This window comes from Orcinus orca, chromosome 20 (genome assembly GCF_937001465.1).
Source record: "Orcinus orca chromosome 20, mOrcOrc1.1, whole genome shotgun sequence".
NCBI lineage: Eukaryota > Metazoa > Chordata > Mammalia > Artiodactyla > Delphinidae > Orcinus > Orcinus orca.
The window spans coordinates 27,672,901-27,693,843 of record NC_064578.1 but is presented as its reverse complement, the minus strand read 5'-3'; the positions used below and the strand labels follow the sequence as shown (position 1 = coordinate 27,693,843).

At 40.5% G+C, this 20,943-nt stretch overlaps 1 protein-coding gene across 9 annotated transcripts in view; it reads right to left on the bottom strand.

Moving 5' to 3' along the window:
• Nucleotides 1–729: 729 nt before the first annotated feature.
• The window catches only part of PSME3IP1 (proteasome activator subunit 3 interacting protein 1), a 41,588-nt gene continuing 21,374 nt past the window's right edge, over nucleotides 730–20,943 (bottom strand). For 8 of the 9 annotated variants that reach the window (XM_033418994.2, XM_033418996.2, XM_033418993.2 and 5 more), the window contains 2 exons: nucleotides 18,264–18,328; nucleotides 730–1,100 (listed from right to left, as the gene is read on the bottom strand). In XM_033418994.2, the coding sequence (XP_033274885.1) occupies nucleotides 883–1,100; nucleotides 18,264–18,328 (283 nt within the window). In that variant the 3' untranslated portion in view covers nucleotides 730–882. Of the gene's footprint in view, nucleotides 1,101–15,718; nucleotides 15,841–18,263; nucleotides 18,329–20,943 lie in introns of those variants that run through there. The other variant, XM_049703801.1, reaches the window with a different exon arrangement.

Below are 20,943 nucleotides of genomic sequence, written 5' to 3'. Positions count from 1 at the left end.
AGAAACAGCTTCCATAGTTAGAGGCCACAACTAGAAATGTAGCCAACAGAGAGGGGCCTCAACAGGTTAGAGCCAGAATATGCAGGTGGGTCCCCCTGGCTTGCCATATTAGAATTCCAGGAGCTGCCAGAAATAAGTCACCTCATCCACACACCTACCAGCACTTCTGATCTCTGGCTACAACAAAATAAGGCCTATGTTTGTTTCTCTAAGGTTTAGAGTCTTAAATGGGATTAGGTGGAGGGAGATGGAATAGCCAAGGGTAAGGGAAAACTTCACAATGAACCATGAGTGTTAAGTGACACCCCCTGCAGATGTAGTTTAGAACCTTTACTTAGTCACACAACATCAAGAATAGGTTAGTTCCAGGGCAGTGCGCCATTCCATCACCTGGGACCTTCTCTCCCCCCTGCACACTCCACAACACAGTATAGTCAAACGGCGCCTTCGTCTAGAATAGAATGTTTTAAATGATACCTGTTCAATAACTGTCCTTGCTTCTTTGTGGCGTTGGGAAAGGAAAAAAAAAAGAAACAAAAAACAAGAAAGCAACAGAACCCAAACCCTTTGCAAGCCGCTTGTTACCTATCTTCCCAGGGCATTCTTAGTGGAATTTCTGCTGGGCCCTGACCTCTGCCCTACTACAACAGTGAGGACAGAGGCTGTGGGACAGGTTTGGGCATCCATACTGGAGTAGAAAGAGAAAACAAACACAAGTCGGGCCACAAGTGGATTCTGGCACATTTTTAGATGAGGTTAAAAATGTCACGGTGTGCACAGGGAGCAGGCAAAGGACTTTTCTGTGGGAGGTAATGCCTGTAGGCAGAATAAACTGTCCAGTCTATTTTTGGGGAGGAGCTCCCTGCGGTAAGAACAGAGGAACTAGGGGGCCTCGAGGAAGGTGTTGGTTCGGAAGATGGAGGAGACGATCTTGCCAGTGGCGTTGATGGTGCCTTCGCTGTCTGAGCTGGACTCAGAGTCGCTGCTCCCAGAGTAGGCACCCAAACCTGGGAGGATGCCGATACAGACGGCAGCGGAGGGGCAGTGGATGGAGGGACCACTCAGAGATGTGCTTCCAAGAGACACGCAGGAAGGGGCTTCTGCAAAAAAGGAGGCAGGACTGTTACTTCATCACCCTTTTCCAAAGGTGATGGTGTGCTTTCCATGTGTAGAGGGCTTTATGTTGGAAGCCTCAAAACAACCCTATGTAGTCAACACTATCGCCATCCTCATTTTTTTTTTTTTTTTTTTTTGCGGTACGCGGGCCTCTCACTGCTGTGGCCTCTCCCGTTGTGGAGCACAGGCTCCGGACACGCAGGCTTAGCGGCCATGGCTCACGGGCCCAGCTGCTCCGGGGCACGTGGGATCCTCCCAGACCGGGGCACGAAGCCGTGTCCCCTGCATGGGCAGGCGGACTCTCAACCACTGTGCCATCAGGGAAGCCCTGCCATCCTCATATTAATGTTCCTCGTTTACAACTGAGAAAACTGAAGCCACAGCAGAGAACATTTTAAGACCATGCAGAATATCACCAAGTAGCTGGGGCTCTTTTTGCCCCAGGAAACCCAGAGTCACAGCAGCACCTCCATGCAGAAAGCCTCAACCTAGAAAACACAGGACTTGAAGGTTAGAGGAAAAGTTAAGAACTCTCCTCCACCCCTTTTTCTTCCCTGTTTCCAGCCTCATTTAATCACTACAACAACCTGGTATATAGATATCCCCCATTTTGCTGATGAGGGAGGTCCAAAACCCAGCTAAGGTTAAAGGCCACTTAAGAGTAGAAAACATTAAACTAAATTTGAATCAAAAGATAATGTATTAAAATGATCCCAGAGCTCACCGCAGAGTAAGGGTTGGAGTTCAAACACTGTATCAGGCTGACAAGCATATTACCTTCTAGGGTTTTGCCTTAACAAACCCCTAACATTTCATGTAAATGTGAAAAGGATACATGGTTCCAAGTATATGAAATCAGGAGTAAGCAAAAAATATCACTGAGAAGCAAAGAGAGATCTCCAACAGCCAGTATACATAGTTCATTTGCTTATACAGGAAGTACTAATAAGGGAAGGAAGCTGCTATAGATAAGTAATGTGAAAACATGGAGATGTAGGAAAGTGAGAGCTCACAATGATTGCAGAGGCTACAAGAGGTAACAAGGCTACAAGAAAACAGGCAAATATTTACAATAAGTATCACAAAAGCTAATTTCTTTACGATATAAAGAGTTCTTCCAAAACCAATAACAAACCAACAACTGAACAGAAAAGTAGACAGAAGACACGAATAGTTCACAGAAAAAGAAACAAATGACTTTTAAACATAGAAGAATAAACAATATAAGGAGGAGTAGGCATCTATATATGTTGCTGAGGGAATGTAGGATAATTCGGCTAAGTCCTTCACACTTAAATGATGTTCATGCAGCACTGTTGACGGTAGAAACCAAAAGGTTCATTAATAGAGGACCAGTGTAATGGACTAGTATTCAGCCATTAAGAAGAATAAAGCATCTCTGTGTGTAATGGTATTGAATGATCTCAAGATACCATGTGTTAAATGAAAAAGGCAAGGGTGAGTACAAGTTATAATCTGGGGGGGGGGGACATTAAATATGCATGATAATGTATGAAAAAATACATTAAAAACTGGTAACAGTGGCTGCTCTGGGGAGAGCAACTGAGTGGCTGAGGACCAGGGAAAACTTAACTTTTTATTCCACACTCTTGTGTCCCTTTTCAATTTACTATTAGGTACATATAACTACCTATTTAGACAACTGTTAAGAAAGCCAAATGCCACAATTCAAAGAGTATCCTAGGACATTCAATTCAGAAGGACCAGCCCCTCTTACCTCTGTAATCCCTGTATTATAGCCAGGAAGGCTGTAGAAGACTGACAGTCCTAATGGCTATCTTCTCCTTATCCATATTCTCCTCAGACTATAAGTCTCTGGAGGACAAGGGCTCCTTCTTCTCTATCCCATCCCCTGGGCATAGAGCAGACAGCCTGGCACAGAGCAGGCCAACATTCACAATGTGTGAGAATGCAGGAAAATGCATAACAGAGTTTCACTGCAAATGGCTAAATTTTAGGGGTGGGGGTGGGGGAAATGTGAAAATTTGGGACATAACATCAAATTAAAAACCATTCATTTACCTGAACATTCATTGTATTACTATTTTCACACGTACAAGGATACTTTCAGTATTCTGTGAGAAAAATCGGGTTGTTTAAAAAAAAAAACAAAAAAAACCGATATCATAAGGGTATGAATCAGTTACTCGGAAAAGTTATTTATGTGAAGTTACTCAGTGAAATGTGTCCTTTTATTAAGTACTTCAAGGGTGAATTGAATTTTAGGGTCTATCTTAGAAAAGAAAGATCAAGTTCTGAGTACCTCTGGAGGACTAGAGCCGGCCTAAGGGAAGGATGGAAGCCAGCCACAGAAATGTAACCCAAGGAATCTGGACAACAGGAGCATTAGCAGAGTTTAAGCAAAAGGACCAAATCTCCCAATTATCTAGGAAGTTTCAAGAAAGAAAAGAGATTGCAACTCAAACAAATTTCATTCCAAAAGCAGTTAACTGGGACTTCCCTGGCAGTCCAGTGGTTAAGACTTTGCCTTCCAGTGTAGGAGGCAAATTTGGCAATATTTTTCTAAGTTACAAATGTATATCTGACTCAATAATTCTCCTTCTAAGTATTTAACCTGACATATTACAAATGTGAACAATGATCCATGTACAGGGTTATTTAATGAAACATCATAATAGAGAAAGAATGGAAACAATCTAAATGTTCATCAATAAAAAACAAAATAAATATACTATGGTACAACCATACAATGGATTACTACACAGCCTTAAAAAGGAATGAAGACGCTCTTTATGCACAGGTATGCTATGATTCCCAAGGTAAGTAAGCAATGAACAGAAGAGTATGTTAATTAAAATAATGATGATGGGGCTTCCATGGTGGCGCAGCGGTTGAGAGTCCACCTGCCGATGCAGGGGACACGGGTTCATGCCTGGGTCCGGGAAGATCCCACATGCCGCGGAGCAGCTAGGCCCATGAGCCATGGCCGCTGAGCCTGTGTGTCTGGAGCCTGTGCTCCGCAACGGGAGAGGCCACAATAGTGAGAGGCCCGTGTACCGCAAAAAAAAAAAAAAAAAAAAAATGATGATAGGAAATGCAAAACAACATATTAAGTAAATCTTGCCAAAAAATCAACGTGAATTGACCAAGCTCTAGACCTAATTACCATTTTATAGGAAACACAGGATATAAAGGAATCCCATGGGGATGCAATTAGCAAAATCTAGAGTGCAGGAAACTCCACAGGGCAGAGGCCCAGTTTCTTCACAAGTAAAATATAAATGAAACAAAAAATAAATTAAGAAAGAGGAAGAACCCATAGGTTAGATGAGACTGAAAAGGCAGATTAGCCTACTGTTAAGATGCCATAAAATGGCAATATTCCCAAACTGATCTACAGATTCAAGCAATCCCTATCAAAATCCCAGCTGCCTGAATTGAAAAGTTCATCCCAAAATTCATATGGAAATGCAAGGGACCTCAAATAGCAAAACAATATTGAAAAAGAACAAACTTGGAGGACTGATACTTCCTGGTTTCAAAACTTACTACAAAGCTAGAATGATCAAAACTGTGTGGTAGGGAATTCCCTGGCAGTCCCGTGGTTAGGACTCCATGCTCTCACTGCCCAGGGCCTGGGTTCAATCTCTGGTCAGGGAACTAAGATCCCACAAGCCGTGCAGTATGGCCCAAAAATAAACCAAACAAAAACAAACAAAAACAAAACTGTGTGGTGATGGCATAAGGATAGACATACAAATCAATGGAAGAGAAAAGTTAGTCCAGAAATAAACCCAAACATGTTGTTCAACTGATTTTCAACAAAGTGTCATGACAATTCAGTGGGAGAAAATACAGTCCTTTCAACAAATTATTGAGTCAAAAAATTAACACAAAATGGGTCAAAGATCAAAATGTAAGAGTTAAAACTATAAAACTCTTTGAAAAAAATGTAAGCGTAAATCTTCATGACCATGAATTAGGCAACTGTTTCTTAGATATGACATTTAAAGTACAAGCAACCAAAGAAAAAATAAACTGATGTCATCAAAATGTAAAACTTTTGTGCTCCAAAGAACACTATCAAGAAAGTGAAAGTACAACCCACAGAGAGACAATATTTATAAATCATCTGACAAGTGTCTAGCATCCAGAACATATAAAGAACACTTACAACTCAAAACTAAAAAGACAAATAACCCAATTTTAAAATAGGCTCAGGATATGAGTAGATATTTCTCTAAAGAAGATAAAAAAAATGGCCATTAAGTACACAATGCCAACATCATTAGTCATTAGGGAAACCCCAATCAGAACCACAATAAAGTATCACTTCACACCCAATGGATGGATATAAAAAACACAGTAACAACTGTTGATAAGGATGTAAAGAAACTGAAACCCTCATATACTGCTGGTAGAATATAAAAATGGTGCAGCTACAGTGGAAAACAGTGTGGCTGTTCCTCAAAAAGTTAAACATAGATTTACTGTATGACCCAGCAATTCCACTCTTAGGTATATACCCAAGAGAACGGAAAACAGTTTTTAACACAAAAACTTGGACATGAATGTTCACAGCAGCATGGTTTGTAACAGCCCAAATGTGGAAACAACTCAAATGTTCATCAACTGATGAGTGGACAAAAAGGTAGCATACCATAAAATGGGATATTATTCAGCTGTAAAAAGCACTGATACATGCCACAACATGAACTATGAAAACATTATGTTACGTGAAAAGAAGTCAGACACAAAAGGCCCTATATTGCATGATTTCATTTATAAAAAATGTCCAGAAAAGGCAAATCCATAGAGACAGAAGTTGACTGGTGGTTGCTAGTGGCTGTGGAGAGGGAAGAATGGGGAAGAATGGGGAATAACTGCTAATGGTCACGGAGCTTCTTTTTGCAGTGATGAAAATGTTCTGGAATTAGATAGTGGTGATAAATACACATTCTTCTGAACATATTAAAAACCACTGAACTGCATCCTTTAAAAGGGTGAATTTTATGGTATGTGGATTATATCTCAATCTTTTTTTTTAAGCCATATAAGCCAAATACAATGTCTAATCCTTCCTTGGATACTACTTTTTAAAAAAACCAATTGTTGGATTGGAATAAAAATGGTGGAGTAGCAGGATGTAGAACTCAAGCTCTTCCTGCAAATATATCAAGAATACATCTACAAATGGAACAATTCTCATAGATCACCTACTGAACACTAGCAGAAGACCTCAAACACCTGAAAGGACAAAAAAGATCTCCATGTAACCAGGTAGGACAAAAGGAAAAAAAAAGAGAGAGAGAGAGAGTACGACGGGTCTGGCACCCCTGGGAGGGAGCTGAAGGAAAGTAGAGGTTCCCACACCCTGGGAAGTCCCCTCATGGGTGGGGAGATCAGCTGGGACAAAAAAGAAGCTTCAGAGGCTCAGAAGGAGAGCGCAACAACTAGTTAGTGGCAGGCAGGACAGAGAGAGACCTACACAGTCTGTGTCACCACTCTGCACACCCCAGCCTGAAAGGCATGTCCACTGGTATGGGCAGGGTATGGGTGCTGGAACACGGGGTTTAGAGGACAGACCTGGGGAGAAGACTGCTGTTGGCTGTGTGGAGACAGCCTGAAGGGGCTGGAGTGTGGGGTGTTGCAACCAGGAGTGTTGGTGGCAGAACCCTGGGCTGCCAGAGAAGCGAAGCGCGATTGTTATGTGGCTTGCAAAAGGAAGGGGTGGGGCCAACATTGCAGCCTCTTTCCCCACCTGCCGTCTGCTGCTTCCTTGGGCTCCATGCGGGACCCCACCCCAGGCCAGCTCAGGCATTAAAGCTGCTCCGGCCCCCTCCCACCAGAGCAGGCTTGCAAGCTCCGGCCGCTGCCTCAGTGGTCTTGGGAACAGATGCCAGTGGGTTGCCCACACGCAGAGGTGGGGCTGAAATTACAGCTGAGCCCCAGGGGTCGTGCAACTTAGGAAGCAGAGCTGAAATCTCTCCCCACGGCCGTGCAAACCGCAGATTTACACCTACACTGCCGGCTTTGTGAATTCAGTGCCTGCGGAACATCTGAACGGACAGCTGGTGCTCCTGTGGCTGGGACAGGTCTGGCCTTAGCAGCTATGGGCTTTGAGGGCGCGTACACACAGGGGTCTGAGCTGCCTCCATAGCTCCCACAGCAGGTCAAGGCGTGCAACTACTGCAGTCCTGGGACACGACTTCAGTGGATCTGCACTAGTGGTCTTGTGAAAACAAAGTCTGAGAGGCACCAGGGCCAACTGCCGGCATACCCACAACTGAGGTGGGGCCTAGGGCAGTGCCAACAACAGTGTACTCTGTGAGCCCACACAATGGATGAAAGGTGACAAAACAGAGCACACTCACAGGTGAACGGCTCCAGCGGAGGAATACTCAGTGGCTCCTCTCCCAGTGGAAGCACTCCAATCCCGCCTACCTCACACCACAGATCAGAAACACAGCTCAGAAATGGAGCTGGGGGCTTCTACTCCAACAACTAGGGAGCAGGCCCTACCCTGGACAGGGCAGTGACAACCACAGAGCAAAGAGGAGGCCCGCTCAATAGCCAGTGCAGGCTCTAATTACCACAGCATCAGTCACACCTCCTAGCAAGGGGATAATGGCCTGCATACACTGAGAAAAGAGGTGGCAAGCATCCATACTAAAAGCAGCCCTCACACCAAAAAATATTAAACCCACAGAGGCTATACGGGGATGTTCCCACTTAAAAATAGCCCTCTAAGACCACAGTAGATAATTGTTTCTCCTAAACTCATAGAGCAAGAGAAATATAAGTAAAATGAAGAAGCAGGGGAACCACTCCCAATTAAAAGATCAAGAGAATTCCCATGAAAGAATAAACAATTAAACAGACATCTTCAGTCTAATACACACCAAGTTCAAAAAGAAGATAATGAAAATACTGAAGGAATTAAGAAAGGCTATCAATAGAAATGTAGATTACTGTAAAAAGGAACTAGAAACTATAAGGAGAAGCCAAGAAAAATCAGAGAATTCATTTGAAGAGATGAAAGCTGAAAGGCTATGAATAGTAGAATGAATAATGCAGAAGAACGAATAAGTGATCTAGAAGATAGAATAACGGAAATCACCTAATTAGAACAGCAGACAAAAACCCAAATGAAAAAAAATGAAAGCAATATAAGAGACCTATGGGATAATATAAAGCATGTCAATCTATGCATAATAGGGATCCCATAAGAAGAAGAAACAAAAAAGGGGATTGAAAATGAAGAAATTACAGCTGAAAACTTCCCAAACCTGAAGAAGGAAACAGATATCCAGATACAGAAAGCATAGAGGATCCTGAACAAGGTAAACCCAAACAGACCTACACCAAGATGTATTGTAATAAAAATGGCAAAAGTTAAAGAGATGATTCTAAAGGCAGCAAGAGAAAAACAAAGAATCACAAGGGAACACCCATAAGGGTACCAGCTGATTTCTCTACAGAAACATTGCAGGCCAGAAGGGAATGGCAAGATATATTCAAAGCCCTGAAAGGGAAAAATCTGCAAACTAGGATACTCTACCCAGAAAGATTATCATTTAGAACAGAGGGAGAGACAAAGAATTTCCCAGACAAGTAAAAACTAAAAGAATACAGCAATACTGACATTATCCTAAAGGAAATATTGAAAGGTCTTCTCTAAATAGAAAGTAGTAAGAATCTATAGGAAAGAGAAAATCACAATTGGAAAGTAAATCACATAAATAAGACAGTACACAGATTAAAAAAAAAAACAAAAAATTTCTGTGAAAGTGATGATAACCACAATGAACAGCAAAAGGATGAACATGAAGATGCAAAAGGGGACATTAAAATCATAATATGTGGGGGAGGAGAGTAAGAAAATGTAGATTTTTTTTTTTTTCTAGAATGTGTTTGGGCCTATCTACCGGTCTAAAGCAAGTAGACATACGAAGGGGTTAACATACTTGAAAAACAGGGCAACCACAAATCAAATACATACAATAGATTCACAAAAACCAAAAAGAACAGAAGCATAATACGAAAGAAAATCACCAAACCACAAAAGGAAAAACAAAAAGAGACAAAGAAGAATTTTAAAATCAACAGGAAGACAAGGTTTAAAATGGCAATGAATACATATCTATTATTAATTATCTTAAATGTCAATGGACTAAATTCTCCAATCAAAAGACATAGTGATCATCCAAACTGAAAATAAATAAGGGAGCCTGAACCAAGATGGCAGAATAGAAGGACATGCGCTCACTCTCTCTTGTGAGAACACCAGAATCACAACTAACTGCTGGACAATCATCGACAGGAAGACACTGGAACTCACCAAAAAAGATACCCCACATCCAAAGACAAAGGAGAAGCCACAATGAGATGGGAGGAGGGGCGCAATCACAGTAAAATCAAATCCCATAACTGCTAGGTGGGTGACTCACAGACTGGAGAACACTTATACCACAGAAGTCCACCCACTGGAGTGAAGGTTCTGAGCCCCACGTCAGACTTCCCAACCTGGGGGGCCAGCAACGGGAGAAGGAATTCCTAGAGAATCAGACTTTGAAGGCCAGTGGGATTTGATTGCAGGACTTGGACATGACTGGGGGAAACAGAGACTCCACTCTTCGAGGGCACACACAAAGTAGTAGGGGAAGGAGCAGTGAACCCAGGGGAGAATGAACCAGACCCACCTGCTAGTGTTGGAGGGTCTCCTGCAGAGGCGGGGGGTGGCTGTGGCTCACCACGGGGACAAGAATACTGGCAGCAGAAGTTCTGGGAAGTACTCCTTGGCGTGAGCCCTCCCAGAGTCGGCCATTAGCCCCACCAAAGAGCCCAGGTAGGCTCCAGTGCTGGGTTGCCTCAGGCCAAACAACCAACAGGGAGGGAACCCAGCCCCACCCATCAGCAGTCAAGCAGATTAAAGTTTTACTGAGCTCTGCCCACCAGAGCAACAGTCAGCTCTACCCACCACCAGTCCCTCCCATCAGGAAACCTGCACAAGCCTCTCAGATAGCCTCATCCACCAGAGGGCAGACAGCAGAAACAAGAAGAACTACAATCCTACAGCCTGTGGAACAAAAACCACATTCACAGAAAGATAGACAAGATGAAAAGGCAGAGGGCTATGTACCAGATGAAGGAACAAGATAAAACCCCAGGAAAACAACTAAATGAAGTGGAGATAGGCAACCTTCCAGAAAAAGAATTCAGAATAATGATAGTGAAGATGATCCAGGACCTCGGAAAAACAATGGAGGCAAAGATCAAGAAGATGCAAGAAATGTTTAACAAACACCTAGAAGAATTAAAGAACAAACAAACAGAGATGAACAATACAATAACTGAAATGAAAACTACACTAGAAGGAATCAATAGCAGAATAACTGAGGCAGAAGAACGGATAAGTGACCTGGAAGACAGAATGGTGGAACTCACTGCTGCGGAACAGAATAAAGAAAAAAGAATGAAAAGAAATGAAGACAGCCAAGAGACCTCTGGGACAACATTAAACGTAACAACATTCGCATTACAGGGGTCCCAGAAGGAGGAGAGAGAGAGAAAGGACCTGAGAAAATATCTGAAGAGATTATAGTCGAAAACTTCCCTAACACGGGAAAGGAAATAGCCACCCAAGTCCAGGAAGTGCAGCGAGTCCCATACAGAATAAATCCAAGGACAAACATGCCGAGACACACAGTAATCAAATTGGCAAAAATTAAAGACAAAGAAAAATTATTGAAAACAGCTAGGGAAAAACGACAAATAACATACAAGGGAACTCCCAAAACGTTAACAGGTGATTTCGCAACAGAAACTCTACAAGCCAGAAGGGAGTGGCATGATATACTTAAAGTGATGAAAGGAAAGAACCTACAACCAAGATTACTCTAGCCAGCAAGGATCTCATTCAGATTCAATGGAGAAAGCAAAAGCTTTACAGACAAGCAAAAGTTAAGAGAATTCAGCACCACCAAACCAGCTCTACAACAAATGCTAAAGGAACTTCTGTAAGTGGGAAACACAAGAGAAGAAAAGGACCTATAAAACTAACCCAAGGCGCTTCCCTGGTGGCGCGGTGGTTGAGAGTCTGCCTGCTGATGCAGGGGACGCGGGTTCGTGCCCCTGTCTGGGAGGATCCCATGTGCCACGGAGCGGCTGGGCCCATGAGCCATGGCCACTGGGCCTGCGTGTCTGGAGCCTGTGCTCTGCAGTGGGAGAGGCCACAACAGTGAAAGGCCCGCGTACCACACACACACACACACAAACCAAAACAATTAAGAAAATGGTCATAGGAACATACATATCAATAATTACCTTAAACGTGAAAGGATTAAATGCTCCCACCAAAAGACAGATTTGCTGAATGGATACAAAAACAAGACCCATATATATGCTGTCTACAAGAGACCTACTTCAGACCTAGGGACACATACAGACTGAAAGTGAGGGGATGGAAAAAGATATTCCATGCAAATGGAAATCAAAAGAAAGCTGGAGTAGCAATACTCGTCGGATAAAATAGACTTTAAAATAAAGAATGTTACAAGAGACAAGGAAGGACACTGCATAATGATCAAGGGATCAATCCAAAAAGAAGATATAACAATTATAAATATATATGCACCCAACATAGGAGCACCTCAATATAGAAGGCAACTGCTAACGGCTGTAAAAGAGGAAATCAACAGTAACACAATAACGGTGGGGGACTTTTAACACCTTACTTATACCAATGGACAGATCATTCAAAATGAAAATAAGGAAACAGAAGCTTTAAATGACACAATAGACCAGATAGGTTTAATTGATATTTATAGAACATTCCATCCAAAAACAGCAGATTACACTTTCTTCTCAAGTGCACACAGAACATTCTCCAGGATAGATCACATCTTGGGTCACAAATCAAGCCTCAGTAAATTTAAGAAAATTGAAATCATATCAACCATCTTTTCTGACCACAACGCTATGAGATTAGAAATGAACAGGGAAAAAACCGTAAAAAACACAAACACATGGAGGCTAAACAATACGTTACTAAATAACCAAGAGATCACTGTAGAAATCAAAGAGGAAATCAAAAAATACCTAGAGACAAATGACAATGAAAACACGACGATCCAAAACCTATGGGATGCAGCAAAAGCATGGGTAGAATGGGTATCATCAGAAAATCTACAAACAACAAATGCTGGAGAGGGTGTGGAGAAAAGGGAACCCTCTTGCACTGTTGGTGGGAATGTAAATTGATACAGCCACTATGGAGAACAGTATGGAGGTTCCTTAAAAAACTAAAAATAGAATTACCATATGATCCAGCAATCCCACTACTGGGCATATACCCAGAGAAAACTATAATTCAAAAAGACACATGCACCCCAATGTTCACTGCAGCACTATTTACAATAGCCAGGTCATGGAAGCAACCTAAATGCCCATCGACAGACAAATGGATAAAGAAGATGTGGCACATATATACAATGGAATATTACTCAGCCATAAAAAGGAACGAAATTGGGTCATTTGTTGAGACGTGGATGGACCTGGAGACTGTCATACACAGTGAAGTAAGTCAGAAAGAGAAAAACAAATATCGTATATTAACGCATGTATGTGGAACCTAGAAAAATGGTACAGATGAACCAGTTTGCAGGGCAGAAGTTGTGACACAGATGTAGAGAACAAACGTATGGACACCAAGGGGGGAAAGCCGCAGGGGTGTCAGAATGGTGGTGTGATGAATTGGGTGATTGGGACTGACATGTATATACTGATGTGTATAAAACTGATGACTAATAAGAACCTGCTGTATAAAAATATAAATTAAATTTTAAAAAATTTTTTAAAAAGGCACAGAGTGGCAGATTGGATAAAAAAAACAAGAGCCTACAATATGCTGCTTACAAGGGACACACTTCAGGGCAAAGGACACACACAGATTAAAAGTGAGGGCATGGAAAAACATCTTTTGTGCAAACAGAAATGACGAGATAGCGGGGGTCACAATACTCAGACAAAATAGACTTTAAGACAAAGATAAAGAAGGACACTACATAATGATAAAAGGATCAATAAAAGGAGAGGATATTATACTTTTCAAAATATATGTACCCAACATAGGAGCACCAAAATACATATACTAACAGACATAAAGGGAGAAACTGACAGGAATACAACAATAGTAGGAGACTTTAACACCCCACTCATATCAATGGACAGATCTTCAAGACAAAAAAATCAATAAAACAACAGAGATCCTAAATGATAGAACAGTTAGACTTAATTGATATATTCAGGACATTACATCCCAAAAAAGCAGAACACACATTCTTTTGAAGTGCACATGGAACATTCTCTAGGGTTGACTTGGGCACAAAACAAGCCTAAACAAATTTAAGAGTACAGAAATTATTTCAAGCATCTTTTCTGACCACAATAGCATGAAACCAAAAATCAACCACTGAAAAAGAAACAAAAACAAAACAAAACAAAAAAACAATTACGTGGAGACTAAACAACATGCTACTAAAAAAACCAATGGATCAACAATGAAAGCAAAGAAGAAATTTAACAATACCTTGAGGCAAATGACAATGAAAACACAACCATAGAAAATCCATGGGATGCAGCAAAAGCAGTTCTCAGAAGGAAGTTCATAGCAATATAGGGGCCTTCTTTAAGAAACAAGAAAAATCTCAAATAAACACCATAGTCCACCACCTAAAAGAATTAGAAAAAAAAGAAGAACAAACAAAACCTAAAGTCAGCAGAAGGAAGGAGATAAGAAAGATCAGAGAGGAAATAAATAAAATAGAACTTAAAAAAACAATAGAAAAAAATCAATAAAACCAAGAGCTGGTTCTTTGAACGGGTAAACAAAATTGACAAACCTCTGGTCACGCTCGACAAGAAGAAAAGAGAGAAGACCCAAATAAACAAAATAAGAAGTGAAAGCAGAGAAATCACAACAGATATCACAGAAGTGCAACAAACCATAAGAGAATACTGTGAACAATTATATGCCAACAAATTTGACAACCTTGAAGAAATGTTCAACTTTCCTACAAACATACAGGCCACCAAAACTGAATCAAGAAGAAACAGATAACTTGAGCAGACCAGTCACTAGAAATGAAATAAAATCTGTAATAAAGAAAAAATCCCTACAAACAAAAGTCCAGGACCAGATGGCTGCACTGGGAAACTCTACCAAACATACAAAGAACTTAGAGCAATCATTCTCAAACTCTCCCAAAAAACTGAAGAGGAAGGAACACTCCCAATGAGGTGACATTCTATGAAGCCACCGTCACCTGGATACCAAAACCAGACAAAGACACTACAAAAAAAGAAAATTACAGGCGAATATCTTTTTTTTTGGAAATGTTCTCTCTGATTTTAAAAAAATTTTTATTTATTTATTTATTTGGGGCTGTGTTGGGTCTTCATTTCTGTGCGAGGGCTTTCTCCAGTTGTGGCAAGTGGGGGCCACTCTTCATCACAGTGCGCGGGCCTCTCACTATCGCGGCCTCTCCTCTTGCGGAGCACAGGCTACAGACGCGCAGGCTGAGTAGCTGTGGCTCACGGGCTTAGTTGCTCCGCAGCATGTGGGATCCTCCCAGACCAGGGCTCGAACCCGTGTCCCCTGCATTAGCAGGCAGATTCTCAACCACTGCACCACCAGGGAAGCCCCCAGGCGAATATCTTTGATGAATATAGACACAAAAATTCTCAACAAAATATTAGCAAACCAAATCCAAAAACACATAAAAAAGGTCATACACCACGACCAAGTTGGATTCATCCCAGGGTCACAAGGATGGTTCAACATACTCAAATCAGTATGTGGGACTTCGCTGGTGGTGCAGTGGTTGAGAATCCGCCTGCCAATGCAAGGGACACAGGTTCGAGCCCTGGTCCGGGAAGATCCCACATGCTGCAGAGCAACTAAACCCACACGCCACAACTACTGAGCCTGTGCATCACAACTACTGAAGCCCGCATGCCTAGAGCCAACGAAGTTAGAACACACCCTCACACCATACACAAAAATAAACTCAAAATGGCTTAAAGAATTAAATATAAGACAAGACACCATAAAGCTCTTAGAAGAAAACACAGGCAAAACACTCTCTGACATAAATCGTACCAATGTTTTCTTAGGTCAGTCTCCCAAGGCAATAGAAATAAAAGCAAAAATTAAAAAATGGGACCTAATCAAACTTATAAGCTTTTGCACAGCAAAGGAAACCATAAATAAAACGAAAAGACAACCTATGGACTGGGAGAAAATATTTGCAAATGATGTGACGGACAAGGGCTTAATTACCAAAATATACAAACAGCTCACACAACCAAACAACAAAACAACCCAATCCAAAAATGGGCAGAAGACTTAAACAGACATTTCTCCAAAGAAGACATACAGACATGAAAAGATGCTCAACAGCACTAATTATTAGAGAAATACAAATCAAACCTACAATGAGTTACCACCTCACACTGGTCAGAGTAGCCATCATTAAAAAGTCTACAAATAACAGGGCTTCTCTGGTGGCGCAGTGGTTGAGAGTCTGCCTGCTGATGCAGGGGACACGAGATCATGCCCCGGTCCGGGAAGATCTCACATGCCACGGAGCAGCTGGGCCCGTGAGCCATGGCCGCTGAGCCTACGCGTCCAGAGCCTGTGCTCCACAACGGGAGAGGCCACAGCAGGGAGGGGCCCGCGTACTGCAAAAAAAAAAAAAAAAAAAAAAAAGTCTACAAATAACAAATGGTGGAGAGGGTGTGGAGAAGAGGGAACCTTCCTACACTGTTGGTGGGAATGTAAACTGGTACAGCCACTATGGGAAACAGTATGGTGGCGCGTGTGTGCTTGCGCGCACACACACACGCAATGGAATATTACTTGGCCGTAAAAAAGATGAAATAAAGCCATTTGCAGCAACATGGGTGAACCCAGAGATTATCGTACTAAGTGAAGTAAGTCAGAAAGGGAAAGACAGACACCACATGATATTACTTATATGTGGAATCTAAGATATGGCACACATCAGCATAACTATGAAACAACAACAGACTCAGATATAGAGAACAGATTTGTGGTTGCCAAGGGTAAGGCGGGATAGGGGAGGGACGGATTGGGAGTTTGGGATTAGCAGAGGCAAACTATTAATATGTAGCATGGATAAACAACAAGGTCCTATTATATAGTACAGGGAACTATATTCAATATCCTGTGACCAACCATAATGGAAAAGAATATGATAAATATATATGTATAACTGAGTCACTTTGCTGTACAGAAGAAATTAACACAATATTATAAATCAACTATGCTTCAATACAATTTAAAAAAACAATTAAGTGATCACAGTGTTGCATTTGAATCTTAAAAACAAAAATCAACTGTTAAGAAGAAAAATGTATGGGAAAACTGAGGAAAATGAATACTAATCTGATACTTGATAACATTTAGTAATTATTATAATTATTTCAGGTGTGATAATAGTAGTGCAATTATGTTAAAAAAAACAAAGAATCCTTATTTTTTTAGGGATACATACAGAAGAATTATAGATGAAATAATCTGATGTCTGAGATTTGCCTCAAAATACTACAGTTGGGAGATTTAAATGAAATAGGATTGGACGGGGAATTCCCTGGCGGTCCAGTGGTTAGGACTCAGCACTTTCACTGCCATGGCCTGGGTTCAATCCCTGGTTGGGGAACTAAGAACCCACAAGCTGTGCAGCGCAGCCAAAATATAATAATAATAATAAATAAAACTTTCTTTAAAAAAAAGAAGATTGAACATGTGTTTAAAATTGTTGGGACTTCCCTGGTGGCGCAGTGGTTAAGAATCCATCTGCCAATGCAGGGGACAAGGGTTCGAGCCCTGGTTTGGGAAGATCCCACATGCCATGGAGCAACTAAGCCCGTGAACCACAACTACTGAGCCTGTGTGCCACAGTTACTGAAGCCTGTGTGCCTAGAGCCCATGCTCCACAGCAAGAGAAGCCACCGCAATGAGAAGCCCGTGCACTGCAACGAAGAGTAGCCCCCGCTCACCGCAACTAGAGAAAGCCCGTGCGTAGCAACAAAGATCCAACACAGCCAAAAATAAATAAATTAATTTTTAAAAAACTGTTGAAGGTACATGATGGGGTTCATTATACTTTCATCTCAATATTTGAATATGTTTTAAGTTATCTATAATAAAACACTTTAAAAAAAGAGAATATGTGTAATTGCTTATACATACATAGAATAGCTCTGGATATATACATATATACATTAAAAATATATAATACTATTTCCCACTGGGAAGGAGAATTGGATGGAAGAGGACATACAGGTAGAAGGGAGGCTCTTCGCTTAATATCTTTTTCAAAAGTAAATTCTAGAGAAAAAGATATCAGCAACAGCTCACCATTACTGGAGTTCAGTGGATATACTTTTTTAAATAATCATTTTTTGAAAGAAAAAAATATATTTTAAAATATCCATTTTTTTGTGTGACACAGAAATAAATGTAAGCCCTGTTTTATCGATGACCCTTTGAGTTCAGCTCAGAGTCTCAATTCCACAGGGAGTCAGGAGTAGAAGAACTGAAAACACTCTTGAATTTCTTATCCTTGATTCAGTCCTGAGTAACACTCACTTTCACTTATAACTTTGTGCCACTTAATACAGTAGCAGATTTGATCACATAAAAGGAACCACCAAAGAAAGTGTACTCCTGGAAACTGTATTTAGTAGCCTCTCGGTTCAATCCAATCCAACCAACAGCAGGAACCAGGCATTCTACCTCTCACTGGTAGCCAGCCAGGTGAAATGAAGAAACTTGACATTTAAGGGAGACAGAGAAAAACTTTGTGAGTAGAGGTGATATGACCAGGGCTTTGGCTTTGTAAGCGCTCCTGGGACAACACAATTGTCACTTATCAGTTCCACTGGTTTCTAACATATTACTTTGCAGGGCAGCTGACATATTGCTAGGTTTAAATCCTGCACAGCCTAAAACGGTTTGGTAAGTTTAGGTAGGTTTGCTTAGAGATGCATGCATTCCTCCACAGATACAATGCATTCCAGCCTTTTACCATGGTTCACGTATATGATGAGTGAAGAACGAAATGAAAGCTGCCACCCACCTTGATTCTTGTCATCTGGGTCAGAGTCCGATTTCAGTCTTTTCACACTGTTGCCACTCTCTGAGCTGTAACAAAAAAATATGGTGATTTGAGCTAGGTCCAATCTTGGGGATCAAACTTTGGGAATCAGGAGCTCCAATAACTATTTATATGGGTCTTAGGCAGCCTCAAGGAGCTGAGATGATCTGAAATGAAAAGTCTTCATTTCAGGTTCTTAATCTCCTTCCAGCTATATTATTGTTATAAATATAATTTAAACCTCTGACCAATTCAAGGGGTAAAGCATTACAGCTTCAAGCATCACCAAAACATCAGATTCTTTGTTGTCATCATTCATCTTGGTTAGAACCACACATGGACTTCAAGAATACCTGGACATATTTATATATGACAAAAATTTAGTTAAGTTATTAAAGATTGAAGGAAATATCTTTAGTGACAGGCTAGAGATTCTGAAAGTCACCCAAAAGACCTTCACTAAAAGAATATCTAGAGAATGTACTTCTCTCGCCATGCAGCTAGAAGACGCAATGCTCTCCAGCTCCACTGTTACCACTAATATTAAGTAATGTTTGTAAATTCTTACTAAATAAAAAATTTAGGACAGTCAAAAAAAAAAGAAAAAAGAAAGCACTCCAGAGGAAGGAAATGGTCCCAGGAGGAAGGCCTTAATCCCAGAAGGAAGGGATGGTGAACAAAGAAACTTGTAAATACAAATCTAAACAGTCTATATAAAAAAACAGCATCTAATTTGTGGTGTTAAACATGACCATGCTAAAGTCCTGGACAGCATGTAAGGAAGGAAGAACGTGACTGTAGCTAAAAGTTCTAAGGTCCATGGATAATTTTGCAGGGAAGTAAGATAGCTATTTACTATAGGTTTTACTAAGTATTCTTGATAAATTGCAAGGTAAGCCACCAAACGAATAGAAATAGAATACAAAAATCCAAACAAGTAGAAAGAAAAGAAAATGAATAAAAGATTTTAAAATGGTAATCAATTTTTATAAAAAGAATACATGGAAAAAAATTTTTAAGTAAAAAGACAAATAACATTAAGATAGTAGAACCTGGGGAGTCCCCTGGTGACCTAATGGTTAGGATTCTAGGCTTTCACTGCCACGGTCCAGGTTCAATCCTTGGTTGGGGAACTGAGATCCCGCAAGCCATGTGGCATGGCCCAAAAATTAATTAATTAATTTAAAAAAAAAGCAGAAATTGTATAAAAAAATCCTAATAAATCCAAGCCTACCTATAAAGAGAGTTTAACAGACTAAATTTTAAATCAGCTATTCATGAGACACACCTAAAAATTTAGAAGCAAAACAAACAACTTAAGACCCAGAAAGACTGAAAGTAAAGGAATGGAAAAAGAGTTAACCACGGCAAACACTAACCCAAAGAAGACTGGGGTACCTATATTAATATTAAGGAAATAGACTTTAAAACCAAAAGTATTATAAGGGATAAAGGAAGTTAGTTTATAAGGAAACAAAGTTTAATTCACTATGAAGAAAGAACAATCCTGAACATCTATGCTTCTAAAAGAGCTTAAAAATATACTATGTTCAACAGACTGAAAAAAGATCAAGAAATCATTACTATAGTGGGAGATTTCAAAAACTCCCCTCAAGTACTGATAGAACAAGCAGACAAATATGTAAAGAAACGGATGATTTGAACAATACAATCAATTAGTTTGTTTTGTTGTACCTACATAGAACCCAGAACAATTACAAAACACAGATTTTCCTCAACTTGGAACATTCACAAAAATTAATCTCAGGAATAGGTCACAAACCTAGTCTAAAGCAATTTCAAAAGAATCAGCACATGTAAACCATAATGCAATTAAGGGAGAAATTGATAACAAAAGATAAAGATTATATTTCATAGACTCTAAGACACTGATTATAAGGTATTAAAATGTGAGGGGGAAACAGGTTCATCTTAGAACCAGTGAAATATGGTTAAGTTACCTCAATATGTTTGGAAATTTAAAAAAATGTTTCTAATTCATGAGTCAACAAAGAAATCATAATGGATATTTAAAAGTACTTAGTTGGAAATACAAAATTGTATACAATGAAAGTTGAGGAAAAATTATAGCTTTAGATGCTTATAACTGAAATGAGCTGAAAATTAATTAGCATGGTATCTGACAGTTATTTATAACAGAAATAATAAAAGTATAAGTTTGAAGAAAGTAAAGAATATTCCAAAGAAGGCAGAAGATATTAAAGAGCAAAAATTAATAAAACAGAAAAAATAAGAAGTAAATCCAAAAGATCTTTTATTTTTTTATTTTATTTTATTTTTATTTTTTTGCGGTATGCGGTGCTCTCAGTGTTGTGGCCTCTCCTGTTGCGGAGCACAGGCCTCTCACTGCTGTGGCCTCTCCCGTTGCGGAGCACACGCTCTGGACGCACAGGCTCAGTGGCCATGGCTCACGGGCCTAGCCACTCCGCGGCATATGGGATCTTCCTGGACCGGGGCACGAACCCGTGTTCCCTGCATCGGCAGGTGAACTCTCAACCACTGCGCCACCAGTGAAGCCCAACCCAAAAGATCTTTGAAAAGACTAATAAAACTGAGACTACCCTCTCATGAAAATAGTGAAAATAAGAATAAAAGTATAATTCATCAATATTTGGGATGAAAAAAGGACAATTACAGACAG